The sequence below is a fragment of the Osmerus eperlanus genome, chromosome 2, assembly GCF_963692335.1.
Source record: "Osmerus eperlanus chromosome 2, fOsmEpe2.1, whole genome shotgun sequence".
NCBI lineage: Eukaryota > Metazoa > Chordata > Actinopteri > Osmeriformes > Osmeridae > Osmerus > Osmerus eperlanus.
In genome coordinates this window covers 10,053,168-10,072,045 of record NC_085019.1, presented here as the reverse complement: position 1 = coordinate 10,072,045, position 18,878 = coordinate 10,053,168, and the positions used below count along the sequence as shown (strand labels likewise).

The 18,878-nt window shown below is 45.5% G+C and overlaps 1 protein-coding gene across 4 annotated transcripts in view; it reads right to left on the bottom strand.

The window, feature by feature from the left end:
* Positions 1-18,014, bottom strand: part of grid2ipa (glutamate receptor, ionotropic, delta 2 (Grid2) interacting protein, a) — a 29,480-nt gene extending 11,466 nt beyond the window's left edge. For 3 of the 4 annotated variants that reach the window (XM_062452383.1, XM_062452408.1, XM_062452401.1), the window contains exons 1-13: positions 17,628-18,014; positions 16,139-16,392; positions 15,654-15,986; positions 15,407-15,561; positions 6,804-7,079; positions 4,472-4,557; positions 3,769-3,838; positions 2,227-2,535; positions 1,883-2,037; positions 1,515-1,655; positions 1,103-1,206; positions 792-939; positions 83-438 (exon numbers count right to left, since the gene is read on the bottom strand). In XM_062452383.1, the coding sequence (XP_062308367.1) occupies positions 83-438; positions 792-939; positions 1,103-1,206; positions 1,515-1,655; positions 1,883-2,037; positions 2,227-2,535; positions 3,769-3,838; positions 4,472-4,557; positions 6,804-7,079; positions 15,407-15,561; positions 15,654-15,986; positions 16,139-16,392; positions 17,628-17,709 (2,469 nt within the window). In that variant the 5' untranslated portion in view covers positions 17,710-18,014. The remainder of the gene's footprint in view (positions 1-82; positions 439-791; positions 940-1,102; positions 1,207-1,514; positions 1,656-1,882; positions 2,038-2,226; positions 2,536-3,768; positions 3,839-4,471; positions 4,558-6,803; positions 7,080-15,406; positions 15,562-15,653; positions 15,987-16,138; positions 16,393-17,627) is intronic. The other variant, XM_062452392.1, reaches the window with a different exon arrangement.
* Between the last annotated feature and the right edge of the window lie 864 nt (positions 18,015-18,878).

Here is an 18,878-nt window from a genome sequence, read left to right as displayed (position 1 = left end):
CTCTACACAACCTTCAGACTAAATTAATCATCACAGGGCTACTCCAGAAGGGTTGTTTCATTTGCTTGGTGGCTGACCCTACCTCCTCATAGTCGTTTTCGGGGGACAGGAAGTCATTTTCGGGGGACAGGAAGTCATCGACGATGGCCACCCTCTGTCCCAGTTGCTCGCTCAGCGCGTTGAGGAAGCGGTCCGTGTCCTCAGAGCGAGGGGGGTGGGAGAAGGTGTACCGTCTCTTGCTGCTGCGGTGGTTGGGTGGGCTAGGGGGGTAGTCTGGGGGGTCCGGAGGTGAAGGAGGGGGGCTGTCCAGGCTGATGTAGGGGTTGGACTCAGCGCTGGTCTGGCTGGTCAGCCCCTGGGGGTAGAACTGAGACGGGGCAGGGGGGCTGGGGAGGGGCTCTGGCCAAGAGGTGGGGGGTGGAGGGACCTTACGGCCACCTGACCAGAAGGGATGAAGACACCAGTGTTATAGAGTACGTACACCATACATTTTTCTGGTAACCAATAACGACTATGGTGGTGCTTCAATGGTCCATTACTGCTGGACAGTTTATCTACTGGGCTTTCTTTCAATGAAAGACAGCACCTGTAAGCCCACGGATGGACTTTAGAGCAGATTCCATTGTGTTGTGCACACTGAAGTAGAAAATGTATTCCTCACTACTACAGACATCTAGAAACAACAATGGTCTTCATAATTGTATGGCAATGCATAAGTCTAATTTGCTCATTTTAAAAGTCTATGCTGGGGTACAGTATGCTGGTTCAAACTGAAACAGTGAGAAGCACACCTGTGTTGGCATGCATGGAGGGCGAGTTGGCGAGTGAGAGGGACTCCAGTTCTAGAATGCTGTCGGGGGCCGGAGGAGCACGGCTCTTCAGGGACTTGGACCGCTTCCCTGAGTACATGTTCTCCAGCTCAGCATACACTGCCGACAGCTAGAGCGGGGAGAACCTTACAATCAGGAACACAGTAATTTGATACTTTTTTGTGTGTGACAAGTTACTATTTTCCTTTCAATCAATGCATGTACTGGTGATTGTCTTAAAAGCTGGTTTTGGTGACTTTGTGATAGTACCTCTCCGTGGGCTTGATACTTACATTGGTGAGGTTGTTGGGGGTCTCGGGAAGAGAGGTTCCGTCTCCAGACTGCCTCTCTCCTGGTGCCAGCCTCATGCCCATCTCCATGGGCTCTGCACGGACCCCTAAGGCACAGGGTTCAGGCACGCTCAGGATGCAGCTACATTCCAATTTATATGCAAACTTTTGGATAATGGATAGGATAATGTGATTAGGGGGGAGGTCATTTTTACTTGATCAAATTTTTTTTGATCTTTATAACTGAATGGATCCCAGGAAGAATAGTTGTTGCTGAGGCCTCAGCTAATGGGGATCCAATTAAATCATTTCAATAACTTATCGTGAATGTTTCATCACAATTAGGATGATTCCGATTCTGACGAATCAGGTGGTGAGGTGGTGAATGAGGAGAAAGGCATGTAGAGCAAGCTACCCATTCCCAGGTGTGTGCCTATGACCAGGTCGTCGGAGCTTCGCCCTCTCACACTGTTCCTGGTGTAGGTGGTGCCTGTCACTCTCATGGAGCTGCTACGACGATGGGGCTCAGGTGCGGGCTCTGGCTCTGGAGGAGGAGCTGGAACACACACACATTAATGTTTACTCAGCCTACCATCCCAAACACACACACTTGTCCCACACTCACAAACGCACACACAGACATCAATGTCCACACACACAGACACACACATACACCCTACCATCTCAAACACACACACCCAAAAAACCTATGGCCCACACTCACAAACACACACACACCCAAACCCCACTACTACCATGAACACACACAGTGCCAGCTCTGACCTGCTGCAGCCTTGAAGCCCAGGAAGCGCGAGATCTTGTTCTGGCAGTGCTCCTGCTCCTCATAGGTCAGCAGCTGGTAGACAAACTGCCAGATGACCTGCTTGGCTGGCGTGTCCAACACCGGAAACACATCCACAATCAGCGTGTCAACGTTCCTGTTGCCACGTAAACAAACCGGAAACAAACAGGTTCAGTGCTCTCTCCGTCACCCCCCTCTCTCTCTGCCTCTCTTGTTTCTGTCTCCCTCACTCTCGCTCTCTGTTTACTTCGCTACCAGTCACTCTGACCACTCCCTTTCCGCTCCCTTCTCCCTCCCTCCCTCCCTCCCTCCCTCCCCTCCTCACCGGTGCTGGAAGAAGTTCTCCAGGGCCTTGCAGATGGTGTACCTCTCCTGGATGGTGAGCAGGTGCTCCAGCTGCTGCCCAAAGGTCCTCCCCTGGACCCGGATGCTGGCAGGGAGGATCTCTGCCACCCACTGCAGAGAGCTGAGCACCGGGGAGCGGGCACACTCCGACATGCTGCCCCCCAAACCCCCACCTCCGGCCAGGTCTGACTCGGTTTGGTTGAAGGTGGGAGGCCCGTCCTCCACCACCAGGGTGGGCATAGCTCCACTGCCCTGGAGCATGGAGACCACCTTCTCATGGGAGCAGCTCCTGGAGGATACACACACAGACACACATTCATGGGAATATAAAAACGTAAATAAACACCCACATACATTCATGGAAAGATTAACACATAATTAGACACACAGACATAGGCCTACAAGTTCATGGAAATATAAACAGGATTAAACGCATACTCACTGACAGATTAAATGAAGCACAATTTTCATCTAGTTCAGAGATGATAAAACTAATTTCAAGCCTATCCTGTTATAGGCTCCTTGTCAGTTCCACCACCTAAAAGAAACATGAAAGAGCCTGTGGAGATTTTCAGTGTCCTGCGTTTCTCATTTTCTCCCATTGAAGTTGTCATGAAAAGTCACACCTCTACAGTCCATCTCCACCTGGAATGCTTTGTTACTTTCATCTGATCTATTTACAGAGACACATTTTCTATGAAAATTTGGTGCAAAACATACACACACACAAGTTGCACACCCATACTCACTGTACACACAAGTTAAGGCACAAAAACAAACAAACACATGCACACACAAACACAAAACAAACACTGTCAAAATGCAGCTCATTATTCTCGCTTCAAAGAATGAGAATATTTTCTTTGTCATGGCCATGGCCTGATGTTTTCCAGTGTTCCCTGGAAGTGTTTTCCTGTCGGTCCCTGTGTGTGTGTCTGTGGCATGGGCATGTCTGTCTCTCTCTCTCTCTCTCTCTCTCTCTCTCTCTCTCTCTCTCTGTCTCTCTCTCTCTCCCTCCGTTCCCTGGTTCCTGGCTCCACCAACACACCTGCTCTTCGTTGCCATCCGCTCACCTGCCTTCCATCCACTCACTCACTCCATCAGTACAAGAACCCGGCTCTCATTTCCAGACCTCGTCAAATGGTTGTAGCAGTTCCAGTGGCATACCTCCTTGGTGTTGTGTTCAGCTCTTCGTATGGAAACTTGAACTTTATACTTAGTCTTTCCTAGTATTCAGGTTTGCCCGTCTGTTTGTCTGTCTGTCTGTCTGCCCCCCCAGCCTGCCTGTGCTTTTCACCATCGCTCCTCAATTCCCAGCCATCTGCGACAAGAAACCTTCCTAAACCTCACCTGTGTCTGCTCTGCATTTGGGTTTGCTGTCAACAAAGTAACAAGAATCCTATTTGTTTCACTGTTGGACATCTTTTAAAGTATGTATGCACACAATGTGTCATGTGTAGTTGTGTGGTGGGCACCACAGCAGAATGCACAGAAGATCAGATGAGAACATGATGGACGTTACCTCATATCCAGGCCGTTCAAGAACAAAATGCGGTCCCCAGGTTTGAGGCCGGCCTTCTCTGCTGGGCTCCCTGGTGGGTGAGAGAGAGAGAGAGAGAGAGAGAGAGAGAGGAGGGGAGTGAGAGAGAGAGAGAGAGAGGGGTGAGAGAGAAAGAGAGAGAGAGAGAGAGAGAGAGAGAGAGAGAGAGAGAGAGAGAGAGAGAGAGAGAGAGAGAGAGAGAGAGAGAGAGAGAGAGAGAGAGAGAGAGGGGGGGGGGGGGGAGAGAGAGAGAGAGAGGTTGACATAAAGACTATACAAATAAGACTAGGTTTTCTACCAACACACAGATGAGCTGCAGAAGCATTCTAAAGTCAGCATGAGCTCAGTGTTGTCGACAGGGCTTCAGTGGCAACAACATGGCATGTAAATTGACTGAAATAACGATTCTCTGACATACAAGTCTGTGTCTTTGACACTTGACATGATGTGTTTTCAGTTACCACGTGGACGAGTGAGGACTTTGTAGAACAGGCGTAACATCTTCTAATCTACCTTCTACATCCTGTCAACTGTCATTCATTCCTAGCCTACATCTTAAATTCCTTTTGTAGCATTTTCCGTAATGGGATCTGTACAATAACACAAAGAATATCACTGAGTAGATGCACACAGACACACATTAACAGGCAAACATACACAAACACACACGGCTCTCCAAGTCTACCTGGAATAACTGAGTCAATCCACACTGGGGCATGGCCTCTAAGGGTGAAGCCAAAACTCAGGTTCCCCTTGCACACTCTCACTGTCCTATGGAAGAAAGACACCAGTTAGGGTAGGGAAGGAGGTAGGTACAGACTCAAGGTAGGGTAGGGGAAGATATGGGTACTCAGACACCAGGCAGCGTAGGGTAGGAGGTAGAACAAGTCCTAAGAACATATAAGAACACTTCAGATGAATGTCAGGTTCTGGACTTCCAGCTGTGGAGTAATACAGATTACAGCCCTTCATGTGACCTCCAATCAGTGTTGCCAGGTCCGTGGTTTTCCCGCGGAATTTGGCTACTTTTGAAGTGTTGTTGCGGGTTGAATTTTTTGTCCGCTGGTTCGAGTAGACCTATTTTGCATGCAAATTACATGAATATCTTTAAATAAAAATCCATATTTTATTTATACCCAAATCCTACCAAACAGACTCCAGATCAGCACGTACACACATGGACATGGGACAAGCCCACATACACACACGCACTGTGCGTGTGCACACGTGCCTCGGCCGATATATGCTTCTCCGTTTTCCAAAAAACGGACACATGGGAACGCCCTCCTCTACGGGGAACGCGTACTCGCCCTCGGAGAGCCCTCGGAGAACCGTGTATACTTCTATTCTATTTAAAAAAACATAATAACATAATTATTCATAAGTATGCAGTGGCATAACGACATCTCTGACGTTGATAACAAACCAAACCGTTTCAAAATCGGTTGAAAATCGAGCAAGTTATGATCATTTAAAAAGTACATGTAGCATCAACACAATGTTATGGGTGAGCGAGTTGACTATAGCAAGATGGCTGCCATGTGTGGACGTTCGACTCCGTTGTCCGGCAACGCGGACGAGACGTTTACCCTTTATCTATGGTTACGGATACCCCCTTGGCTGTGATTGGTCAGTATTAAGAACCGCTTGCGTCAGGGTCCGGGTGCGGGGTTGCCGTGATAAACAGGACGAACAGAATCCTTTGACCGCCACTGCTGTAAGTTTTTACAATTCATATTTCAGCTAAACAGTACATGTAAATCAGCATCTGAATTAAAATGTGACGAGAAATGGGCAGTGTAGTTGCTGAAAATGTGCGTATTTTATTGATGAAACGGCTAATTTGTAAATTTGCTCCGACTTACTCACTCGAAGACGACTTACAAAAAACCGTTGCGCCACCTACTCTTCTGGCGGTGAATTGTTTTCAGCACCCACAGCCTACGGAGAACCATAAACGCAGTCTATCCGTCCGTATCCATCCGTCCGCCCATCCGTAAACGGAGTCGGAGAACCATATTGCGGCCTTAATGCTCCCAGTTTCCTGAGAAAACCTCCTGAAAACTGCTTTTAATGCTTGCATACTAAACATTTGGTCTTACTTTGTAGATATTACAATACATTTGGCAATGATAGCAATGCTGTTGGACTTTAAAAGCAGTGTATATGGTTTGGCAGGGGCATATTTTGAGTTCTGATATTGGGCTGGTTTTTGGGCTGGTTTTATTGGCCATTGGGCTGGCCACTATCCAGTACTTTCGGCTGGATGAACACACTTAGAGGATGATGTTTCAATGATGATGATGTTTGTGTCAGGTTCTTGCCGGCAAAGCTGCCAGAAATTCCCAGTGTGTGAGAACAGCCCACTTAGACATAGACATCTAATCCCCAGGGGAAAATACAGTAGCGACATTATTTGATGAACAAAGTTTAAGCCACAGAAGAGGTGCCCTGTAGGCACCTCTCTTTGTGTCTTTCTCTCTTTCTTCCTGTGGATTTTTTCCAGAGTGTATTTTTACTAGGAATTAATATTCAGAGCTGCATAAGTCAACATCAAGAAAAAACTACTTCTGTATTGAAGGCAAGCTATTCTTTAAAGACCCATATCCTCATGACTTTCAAACGTCGTCAATGCCATCTTAGGCATCTTAGGTTTTTAATAGTTTTTCTGTCCAACTGACGTATATATAGGCTTATTTTGGCAAACATACTCCTACACATCTCTATTCACAAGCTAGGCTTTTACACTCATGCATGTCAGATGGGATACACTGAATTTATGGTGTGTGTATTAGGTCATTAAAAGGATTGAATTGCAGGAAATGTTATTCAAAGACCTCTACTGACTGCTTAAAATTGCACACATCTCAAGTCATACTAACACAGTATAAGACATGCATTGACTGCTAGAGAAAGACTGAACACCACTATCTATGACACGTGTTGTATTGTATCATCAGTAAGTCAAATCCAAAGTTCTTATTGGCTGTGACAAGAATACATCTACAAGTCCTGACCTGCGATTGGTGCTAGCGGCGCCGGCGTGTCCAGCGATGAGTGAGGTGGTCTTCCTGAGCCCGCGGGCTGGGAGTGCCGCGCCCTCCTCGGCGTGAGTGCGGGGGACCGAACTGGCCCTGGTGGAAACCAGCAGGCGCTCCGGGTGGTCCTCGCTACGGCTCCGACGCAGCCGGTTACGGCTGGGGTCACTGAAGCTCCGCCCCTTCAGTCGGCCCATCAGGCTCTGGGACACCACATCGTCAAAGCGTTCTCGGTGCTTCTTGGGGATGAAGATCCTGGCGAACATGTTAAACACAAAGTATACCCTCAGAGAGACACAATGAAGGAGAGCGCACAAGGACACGTTCGTGCTTCAGAGTCTAGCCCAGTCTGAGAAGTCCTGAGGAGAAGAGGAAAGCAGACAAGCCTGCTGCAGAGTGCCAGGAGGAGAACAAAGTCAGAGTATCCATATACACAGACAGATAGAAAGGTTTACATCCAAAGAATCCACGACTGAAGTATTTACATTTATAGTAGCATAACAGCCAAACTAACACAAACTAACAGTCAACTGATCATGTAACATAAGAAGAAAATTCCTTGAAATGTTAGTGTGGAGCTCATTTAATCCGTGGCGGAGGAGTGTGACTTCCCTGTGTCGTTTCTCTGTTTGCCTGTCACACGCAGCTCCAGGTGGGAACGCCCATCTCAGTGTGACACCATCCTGCTGCTGGGAGAGAACCACCGAGCAATACTGCAGCTGCCTCCACCGCTCTTTCTCTTTCTCTCTCTCCTTCTTTCCCTCCCTTCAACTCTTTCCCAAGTGTGCATTATATTACTCTCTCTTTCTCTCTCTCTGCCTCTCTCTATCTCTTTCTCTCTCTTACTCTCTCTATCTCTCTCTCTTTTTCCCTCTCTCTTTCTCCTCTCTCTTTCTTCATCTGTCTATTTCTCTCTTTCGTATCCCATCTGCTCTTTCTCCCTCACACACAGTCATGCTCTCTCTTGCTCCCTTATCCTAAGTCATACACATCGACTTCCCATCATCAGCTACACCTCTTTCTCTAAACACACAACACACCTCCTCCTCTCTCTCTTGTCTACATCCTTCCATCCATATACACACATACACATGCACACTTGCAAGTACACATATCCCCTCCTAACGAGTGTTGTATTCCCCCCAGCCCCTTACTGTTCTACATCAACACATCTCCAGGGCTTCCCACTCAACTGTAGAATTCCACAGAACAATAAAGTTTTCAAGCACAAATCCCTCAGCTGACAACACAATTCACAGAAACAAATCCTTTTTCAAAGCCTAAATGTGAGAGCTCTGAAATATTCAACCAGGATAGGTTTGCATGAGGACACAGAACTCCTCTCACAGGAAAAGCTCATTAGAAGTAGAGAGACACACACACACACACCTGAAACTTCACGAACTCCACACACTTCTACAGTCAGCCACAGACAACTGCTCATTGATTGAGCTGTTGGAAAGAAGAGCAGTCTTACAAGCTGTGTAGGTGGAACAACTGTGACATTCTCCTTTCATGAAAGATCAATATGAGACATTGAGCCGCTCAGTAACTCGGTTCTATTCCTGAAAATAAACCAGGCCATGAATCACACACCCACTTCAAACACATGTACAGCATGCGGAGATTTAACAACTAGGATTAAGTCATAGAATTTATGGAGCCTAATAGGGATTTACGCTAACATGAAAATAAACTATCAACTAACTACTAAAACCATAGCTACAGCTGCATGCTGTGTTCAGTATGTCATACTCTCAGTGAACCACACATGCACGCATACACTGTGCATGTATGCGTGTTATATTCAGACACTAGATGATGAAGACATGTTGGTTCTGGAGTTGTATCCTCTTCAGTCACTTCTGACCTGTGCTTCCTGTCTCCTACACACTCCTTGCCACCCACCATTCATTTAGCAAGATGGAAATACATTTACAGAAGGCACACGCACACACATGCACACTCCAACACACACACACGGACACATACACACTGTGCTTCATACCTCCTACACACACCTTGCCTCCATTCATTTAACAAGATGGACTATATTTAGAGCACATACACACCCACACACACACACACACACAGTGTTGTTGAATAAAAAGGGTTGTCTTGATGAGTCACCAGAGAAGGAGACAGCCAGAGCAGTGTGTTATCTTTATGGAGGGCTCTCCAATCACAAAAATAACATCTGTGGAATCCTGCAAATATTTTTTAAACAGGATGTGTGCGTGCTTTCTAAATGATGTGTTGCATCCTAGAGTAGTCTGTGGAAATCATAGTCAGAGAATTCAAACATTCAAACACTTTTGATTTAAATCAGTTCGATATTTCCATATTTATCGAGGGAAGGGAGTCATCATCACCTAACCTGCAGGAAGCAAGCATCTGCACAGTCTGAGGCACCAGGGGGCTCTGCAACGCCACCCAGAGGATGGCCATGGATCTGTATGATGGCAACACCAGAAGCACAAAAGGCATTCTGCCCAGATAGGGAAGTGATAAAGATAATGATCATCCCTGTATCATAGTTTTCCTTGTACAACCTCCCCCAGATTTACAGTCAACTCTCAAGAGTCAGAATGAAATGAGAACACAGCCTGTATTCTATATCGAGAGAGAACAAGAGAGGAGAGTGAGCGAGAGAGGAGAGTGAGCGAGAGAGATAAGAGAGAGACAGATGTTGGAAAAGGGGAAAGAGGGAGGGAGAGGGAACAGGTAGAAGAAAAGGTGGAAACAAAAAGTTTGCATTGCAGTAAATTAAATTGTTTTTAGGCCAGGGACAGGTGAGGTAAGGCAAGGCAAGGCAAGGTAGCCCATTAAATCTGTGTCAAAAGGCTATGTAGGGCACGGCGTCTTTACCTGAGGAAACACAAACCATGAACAGGGCTGTGCAGACAAAATGAAGGACGGGAAAGAATACAAACTTTGGGTGCTACACTGAGCTACCACCTTATTGGTGTGATCTATGAAATCCTCCTTTGAGGGTAGAAGAAAGGAAAGAAAGGTAAATGGACTGCATTTATATAGCGCCTTTCTACCTTAGCAGCACTCAAAGCGCTTTACAATGTTTGCCTCTCATTCACCCATTCATACTCACACTCACAGCAGCGAGCTACCATGCAAGGCGCCGGCCTGCCCATCAGGAGCAACTTGGGGTTCAGAGTCTTGCTCAAGGATACTTCGGCACATGGCCTGGGAGGAATCGGGGATCGAACCGCCAACCTTGCGATTAACAAACGACCCTCTCTACCTCCTGAGCCACAGCCGCCCCAGGAAAGAAAGAAATGTAAAATAAGACAAAGGTAAGCCGAAAACTGACACCATTTCACATACTTTTTTGACATTTTAGCTAATTGTGTCTCCTACTTATTATTACAAATTACAGATCCAGCATTCAAGTCACTATTCAAGCTCTTCTCTCCTAAGTGTAAACACATCCCATCAGAAGAATAGAAGGAGCTGGAATAAGTCTGATACAGGCTTGGGTGGATGTAGGCCTCAGTCTGCCCTCAATTAGAAGCAGGTCGAGGAGTCTATAATTAGGGTGGTAGGAGGGGCCGGATCAAGGACACTCCACATGGAGGGATGAATGACAACGGGAAGTTGAGAAAAGTTATTACGGAAAGAAGTCAATTATCTGAGACCCACTTCAGCACAGATTGACAACACAGCGAAGGTGGTGTAGTGAACCAGTGTTGAAATCACTCGAATGACGTAGATAGATTGTTAAACGTTATGTTTTTATCCTGTTTCCCGCTCATTAGGTGTAAAGAAAATGTTACGAGTAATTCAAGGGATACTGCTGTCCAACAGCAAACCTAACACTTAAAGACAGCATCCACACCAATGACAACACCTTACTACACCGCAGACACTCACACAGACGCACCCTCAGAAACACAGTGTAATCCCTACACATTTCAACGTTGCCTGCAAGAAACACCATCTAAACCTCGACTCAGCATTTAAAGTATCAAAGAACAAAGATAAGGGAATGCTACCGAAAATGTCGGGAGATGCTCCTGTCCCTTCCCATGGCTCTTCAGGGCTTCCAGGAAGTGCCTCAGCTTAGCATCGCAACACAAACAGCACGCCGGTAACAAACGTAGTCCTCATTAAGTCTCAGTGAACAACTCTCTCCCCCAAAAAAGAAAGACAACGGAAAGGAAGGAAGAAAGAACAAAGAAAGTACAGTAGAAGATTCTTAATCTCCAAAAGCCATGCGTTCCTGCAGGCTGGAGAGTGGTTGAGACGGTTGAGAGGGAGGTGGAAAAACAGTATGACTCCTACTCTCAAAGCCGTCAAAACAACCTAAGACTTCGAGAGATGTGCTTCATCTCTTCACCTCTCCTCTTTCTCTTGCTCTTCCTCCTCCTCTTCCTCGTCCACCGATACACCAGGGGATGGTCACCGTAACTGTTGTGGAGAACCGTGATCACCCACTCATCTGAAGCGTGAACGCAGGAGACAATAGATTCTACACTGCTTTTCTCTTAACCGAAGATGGAAAAGAGAGTTGGATGAAGGGAGGAACTAGTGAGGAGGGTGCAAGGAGAAGAGTGCAGGAGAGAAGGAAACAATCCCTCTGGACTCCCAGAGGCAGGTCAGAACAATGAGATCTAGTGATGTGCGCATGGGACAGGGATAAAGAGGAAGACAGACATCTGTGTCGTATGAAGCTAAGAATCACGCATGACTGTTAATCACATTCATTTGCTGTGGAGTCGACTGCAGTCAAAAAAAGCAAACAGCTACATGGACCGTGAAGGGAATGACTTTCTCAAAAAAGAAACTTTGAGACAGACGTGAGTTCTGAGTCTCTCAAAACAAAAACAACATATTTCTTTGTCTACTTTACATAATCACCTCTTAATCACCAAAGTAGAAAACAATATAATATCCAGATATTGGCCTCAAGTTGTCTGCTTATTCATTTGCACGGTATGATAGCCATGGTGACACTATAACATGTACACTTTTGTGTAACTTTCAAACGTTCCAGCCCCTTTACCGATAGCCCCTGGGTTTTTGAGTAGTTTAAGAAGCTATGCCGGAGAGTGCGTCAGAAACCTAAGAGAGGATTTATTAACAGAAGTAGGCCTCTTAAAAATAGAGCAGCTCCTCGGGAGGGCTGGGGGCAGATTTGTGGGGACAGAGATGGCCAGGCTGGTCAGGTTTGGAGTAGGGCCTGGTGACTACAGTCTCTTCACCTGTCCCAAGCCTGTCTAGCCCTCCTGTTGTGTTCATTTCTTGTTCACTACTTTTGTGTTCCCGGTCAAAAGTGACCGCCCCATTATAGCTGACTATAATTCCATAATAATACATATATTATCAACTAAAGTTGTGTTACATCTTTTTAGCAACTTAAGTTCTTGCGAACATTACAAGTTTTAACCATTTATGGCCTGTAGGCCTCATTGACACAAGCGTATGCAATTCGTTTTTGAGTGAAAGAAGCATAATATATGGATTATTTTGAATATGTACGCTTGGATGTTGGTCCGGTCTATCTCCTTCCAGTTGTCTTTGTAAACACATCTACCCTCCAAGTTAGTCATGTTTATGACTATGGTTTCAATGGACTCTGTCAGGAACAGTTTGAAGCAGGATTTTATGTCATCAACCCGGGAGATGGCATATTTGGTACCCTGGGGTCATCCTGATGACATTTTCAGTCGACAGTCGACCTCTCCACTCAAGTGGAGATGAAGAACAAACCACAAACTCCCATTCTTGGACAGGAATGTCACAACAACCTCAGCAGGACCCTCTTCCTCATCACTAGATTGTTCAACATCGGTTGTCTCTTTGTGTGGATCATAGTCTGTGTGTGTATGTTTGTGTGTGCATATGTGTACTCAAACACCATGCATGTTGGGTCTGGGAGGGTAAGAGTGTCCATCTGTTGTATGGGTGTGTGCCTGAACAACAATTTTTTAATTGTTTTGTCTTACCCATTCATTCAAATGACCGGTCATTTTTGACCGGGAACACCACAGGTGTACAAAAGTTAAATAAAACACCCACATTTTTATGAAATTCTGAAAAAAATGTTTTGGCTGTTTAGATACCCTGTGTGGACAAAGTCAAACTACATTTTTTCAGGGAGAAAACTTGTAAATCGGTCACTTTTGACCGGAACACAACAGGAGGGCTAGGACACACACACACACACACCCTCCATCTGGGGGTGTACACGAGAGAGAGTGTGGAGTGTATGGAGGCTTGGTGAGTGTGTGTGGGTGTGTACATGCATGACTGTGTATTTAACAACAAAAATAAAATTATGAAAGGCTGTCAAAAACAAGATGGAGAAGAAAAAAAGAAAGAAAGAAAGAAAGAAAGAAAAAAAGAAAGAAAGGGAGGGAGGGGGTCTATGAAATGCATTATCTTATGTCACACATTTTAAAGGACACATGAAAATCTCCTTGCAGGCCATTTTTCTCATAAGTATCTGTAAACCAAAATTCTAAAGCAAGAAACTAGACTTGACAGATCAGAATTATGAATGCAGTGATGGAGGTGACACACATACTCCTGTTCACACTGTCATTCAGACAGGGTGACTGGGATCACATCTGTCAGTGAAATCTAGCTAATTTCCATCAGAACAGGTCAAAGAGATCACAACAAGAGGATATACAGCAAGCGGCAGGGGACAAACTGTCTGAAAGGGTATCTGCATTCATAAACAATGCCACAATATCATCAGGACTGAACCAAATGTCCGTTCAGTAGAGCCTGCGTCACCATGTCTTAAAACACATACTGGGAAATGGCAGCACAGTCATATTCTGCCATGAAAGGTCTGGAAAAGCATTCTCATGCTCTCACATCCAGAAATTCTGCCTGTCTCACATTACCTCTCAAAATACATTAGTAATGGAAACCCTGTGCCTCAGAAAACACGGCTATACATTTTTAACTCAAATATTTTGGAATAAAAATGCAAACGGAGGTGTGCCGAATGCTGACTCAGGGACAATCAGAAGAAAAGACAGTTTGTCTCAAACAGCAGGTAGACTGTGCCTTGTTAAACTCTTGTTTCCCCACAGACAACCGATAATAAACCAGAGCCAGTCTAGATTGATTGCTTTGCAATGTGAACTCATTCCTAGTAAAACCACGTCCTACAGTACTTCAAAACTCCAAACTCAAGCATTGTGGGAGCATTATCATCAAACGTTTATACAAAGTATCACAAATCTCTCACTTACTAATACATTTGTTTTAGCCTGTTCACCAGATCACAAAGATGGAAACAGCCTCACAAAAATGTTATACTCCCAGATCATCGAGCAGCAACACTCACCTTAGGCAGTTCCACATCACTTCCTGAAGTATGTTGGCAATCCAAAGGATGTATGTGTGTGTGTATCAGTGTTTGTGCATGTGTATGTAGGTGTGTTTCTATGTGTATGTCAGTCTCTGTGTGTGTATGTTACCGTACGTGTGTTTATGTGTGTGTGTGTGTGTGTGTGTGTGTGTGTGTGTGTGCATGAAGGTGCTGTAACTGCAGTGTGGGGATGCAGCAGATGTTAGAGTAACTGTGTATGTGTGCATCTCCTGCCAGCAACAGAAAAGTGACTGTAGCAGCAAAGAGCTGGATAAGAGGGGGAAAAGCGTCTGAAAAATTAAGCACGGCAATGAATGTGTGTGTTTCACAATGATCACAAATTGCTTGCGTATGCAAAAGTGTTGACAGTTTCCCTCTGTACCTGCTGAAGAAATGAACTCTGCTCACTGACATCCACTGCCTCAAGGACTTCAAAGGGGCAGCACAATCCGACAGTTTGCTTCTCTGATCAAAATCATCAAGATCTATTCTTAATGGAGGCTGTTTCCACCTTCAACAATGGAGAACATGCTGAGACAAGCTTTTCACCCTGAAATATTGATTCTAGTGCAATTAGAGCAGCTTGTTGTTTCCCCACTGGATGTAAACCCATTGGACCTAAAGAAGCTTTCATCTTTAATCTTCATATTTTCATCTTTCCATCTTTGTAAAACGCTGTTGTGGTGCACAACACAATCGTAGATTCATCATTACATTCTGGACTTCACCAAAACATAAAGAATGTTAAAATCAAAGCTGCCAGAATCGTATCCTACACCTGTACATCCCCTCGCATCTAAAAAAGTGTGTCTATCTGGCTTGGCTCATGTTGAAATATTGTATTCATATGCTGTCCTGATTAAATCACGAACAGTGACGTCATTGAATATACAGTATATGCTGTGTACAGTATACATATAGCTAAAGTTAGACATTGCTGTCAAGTTTGAAGCAATGACATTTGTGTCTGCTTTGGATTTACAGTTTATATTTTGGCGTTGGTGGATGAGAGTGAATGGTAAGGTAGTCTGTTTGAACACTGACTAGACTGTGTTTGCTGCACTTTAATACAGAGGCTTCAATGACAGGAGGTGAGTCAGAAAAGTGCAGTAAGAAATCCAAACTAACTTCTGAAGAGTGTTTGTGTATGTTTGAATCCCTTTTCAGTTTCCCCCCCACAGGACAGCATAATAGACCTAAGGGGCAATCCACCAACTTTAACGTAGCTGATTGGTACCTGACACTGTCAATCAGCTGCTGATGGTCCTCATTGATCAGTATATCAGGGAGGGCGTCAGCCAGGCTCTCCACATCCCTCTCAGCAGCGTACTGCTTCAGAACCTCAAACAGCTTCTCCTTCACATCCAGCTCCTCTCCCAAGACCTCCTCAACCTGAAACACACACACACAAATACATTTGTTTAGACATACTAGCAAGCAGGTGTACTAAAACACAAAACAAACACACACACTAAAACACCCACCTTCTTATTAAACTCCAGGGCCTTCTGGGCACGGTCCTGCCGTACGCTGTCTCCACTCTGTGACATCACCTTCATGCTGTTGCTGAGGCGCTTGGGTCGCCGGCTCATACTGAGCACGCCAAGACGCAACGGGCGCCCCTGGGCTGCCTTGATCATGGCGGCAGCGGTCTCGTGCTGTTTGACGGGGATGCCGTTGACCTCCATAACAAAGTCGCCAGCCTTGAGGCCGCTGCGGCCAGCAGGACAGTTGGGCATGCAGTCCTCCACCAGCAGGGGGCTGTCTCCCACAATGGTGAAGCCAAAACGACCGTCTGGGCCTGGAGCGATGTCAATCTGGGAAAAGAGAGTTGTGACAATGCCCTTAGACAGATTCATCATTGGTTTGCAAGTGATGTACATTCTTTGTTCAAGTGATAGCTTCATTTTCTTGTCTGTGAATGCAGACACAGATACATCCCCCTAGATGTGATCCCTCTGGTCCTGACCTGTTCTATGCGGGAGACCACCCCGATGCTGGGGGGTACGGTCTTGAGGGTCTGAGCCAGGGCGATGAGGGCCTGGGTGCTGAGGTTGGACACTTCCTGGCCTTCAATGTCCACCACCTGGTCCCCAGGCTGCAGACCTGCCAGGTAGGCACTGCTGCCCTCCACCACAGACAGAATATAGCTGGGCCCCGTACCCCCCAGACGGAAGCCAAACTCCTCCGGCCAGTTCTGGTTGGTGGCCGGAAGTGTCAGGTCTGGGTCGTGGGACAGAGGAGGAGAAGGGGAGGAAGAGGGGGAAGGATATGGACAAGAAGAGAGAGAGAAGTTTGGAGAGTGTGAGAAAGAGGGCAGGGGGGGAGAGAGAATGTTGCAGAGAAACAAATAAGGAGAAGGAAGGGTAGAAGAGGTCATGTTGAGTTGAGCTAGATAACTAAGATTAAGATCCTATTGTTTGTGAAAACACTAACTGTACTTACTGCACAGTAAAATATTATTGCAATTTGTAATCATAACAGTTTAATCAAATTAACAGACCAGGCAATTGGTTTGGGTCGTAAAAGGTTGGGGAACCGATCTGTTTAAAAAATGCCAGCCTACCTAAGAAGAGATAAATCAATCAATCCAATGACATGGAAAGACAAAACAGACTCTGTGAAGGACTCCATTAAACCCTTGTTATTACCGATGGTTCTGACAGAAAAATTAAGGTAAGAATACTATATAGGACACTTGGAACAGATCCATGTCTGTCATGTCGTCCTGTAGTGAACCATTGGCCCTCCCCTGGTCACTGGCCTCATTCTGGCTTTGCAGTGAAGAGCTACATCCCAGTAGTAATCTCATCTTCTACATTTTAGGAACTGATCTAAAAATCAATCAGCCTAAGGCTAAGTGAACAATGTCCATTGCTTATGAAGAAAAAGAGACCAGGAAAGGAAGTTGTCTCATTCTATAGAGGTGTGGTCCTTCCTTCCTGTCCATACTTTGCATCTCCATTGTTGGCAGCCCCATGTGCATGTAATGCTCTCATTCATTCAGATAACCCATAACTATTGACAGATTAACCTCATGTGGATCAAAATGCATTGAAAATCTTAGTTAAAACTGTGATGACAGCAGGTAAAGTTGCCTCACTGGCACGTGATGTACATAACACACAAACACACACACACCCAAGTGAATGCCAAAACGATTTAGTCTGGAGTGAATCAGTAGCATCACTCATGAGATGAACAAACTGAATTCTGTCAGTATAAGTTTGGTCAAACAGAAGCTAATTTCAACCAAAAAATAGAAGAATTAAACCCTTTTCTTCTCACAAGGCCACACACAGAGTTAAAACTAACCCAATTCTTGAACACAGCGCCCGAAATACTACAAAAACTAGCGGCCCATGTAAACACACAGCACTAGGCTCTCTTTGTTCTCTTCTCACCTCACTGGAGAAGAAACAGATACGAGTAAGAAAAAGGAAATGTACAAGACTTACAGAAGTCTTTGGAGGCGCTGCGGGTTCCAGACTTGCTCTGTCGCAGCGAGAAGCGCCCTTTCCTACTCAGAAAGCGCCTCATCTTCACCCCTGTGGCGTTCACTTTTTACTCAAGGCCTGCCAGCCGCTGCCCCAAAACCCCGGTCCTGGGAGTCAAAGCAGCTGAAAAGTGCCCCCGTTACCACTTCTATGCACCCCCCGCCGACACCAACAGGGTAAGCCCACTCAGGTAGTCACATCAGCGGTTACAGGAGGCTGACGCCTTTCCTTGCCTGGATCAGAAAACTAGAGATCCAGGAGAGACAGGAGACAGGAGACATGGTCTGGAAGTCAAGCGCCCCATTGTGGGTAAGATTGTTCGCCCCCAGCCTCTCAGCCCAAGCTCTATTGCAGAGCACTGATCAGAAAACTAGGACACTCTCACTTGGTCTTTTAATGGTTCTTTCGCGAGAAAAGGTACTGCGAAGCCCCATTTGTCTATAAATACCTCTCTCTCTTCCTCCAGCCCCCTCTCTCTCTCACTCTCTCTCTCTTTTGGATGAGGCCCTCTCAGAGGGCTGAGGAATGACCCAGAAACTGTGTCGTTTTCAGGGAGGGACAGTTCTCTCTGATTAGAGAGTTTGTGTGAACCTAAGAATTTGGGCACCAGGCACACTTATACAGCCTCAAGACATCCTCAAGGTTAGACTCCTCAATTTCAGAAATACCCAGGGCAAAGCTGAATATGCTAAACAATAAACATCACTACTGCTGAAAGAGATATATATGCAGGTATCCCATGCAATACAGGTCATAAGTATGTGAGTGTTGCTAGATGAGCAGCGATGACTCAGACTCAGTCTGTAAGTCCTGTAACTCAGCAGGGATGCAACAGACATTAGACATTTTTTTCCAGTTTTTCTTTTGCATTTAATATCTGAAGTTTGCATTATTCACTGGCAACTCTACTCCTCAGGGGCACACTAAATTTCCATGGAATCGTGATACAGAGCTTTCCTGTGGAAAATTATTTACAGTGGACTGTATTTCAATTGTCTATCCAAAAACAATTTAGAATAGACAATTCCTGTCAGAGGATGAGAAGAAAAATATTAAAGAACGCATAGCCTGAGAGGCAAGCATTTTTTTTTTTTTTACCCACGTGGACTTTGTGCAACCTTTGAAGAAAGATTTAATGTGTAGGTGTATTTTGCTTCCATTAAACGCTGTGATTTAAAATTAATAAAATACTTAACAGGTATCATGGTCCCC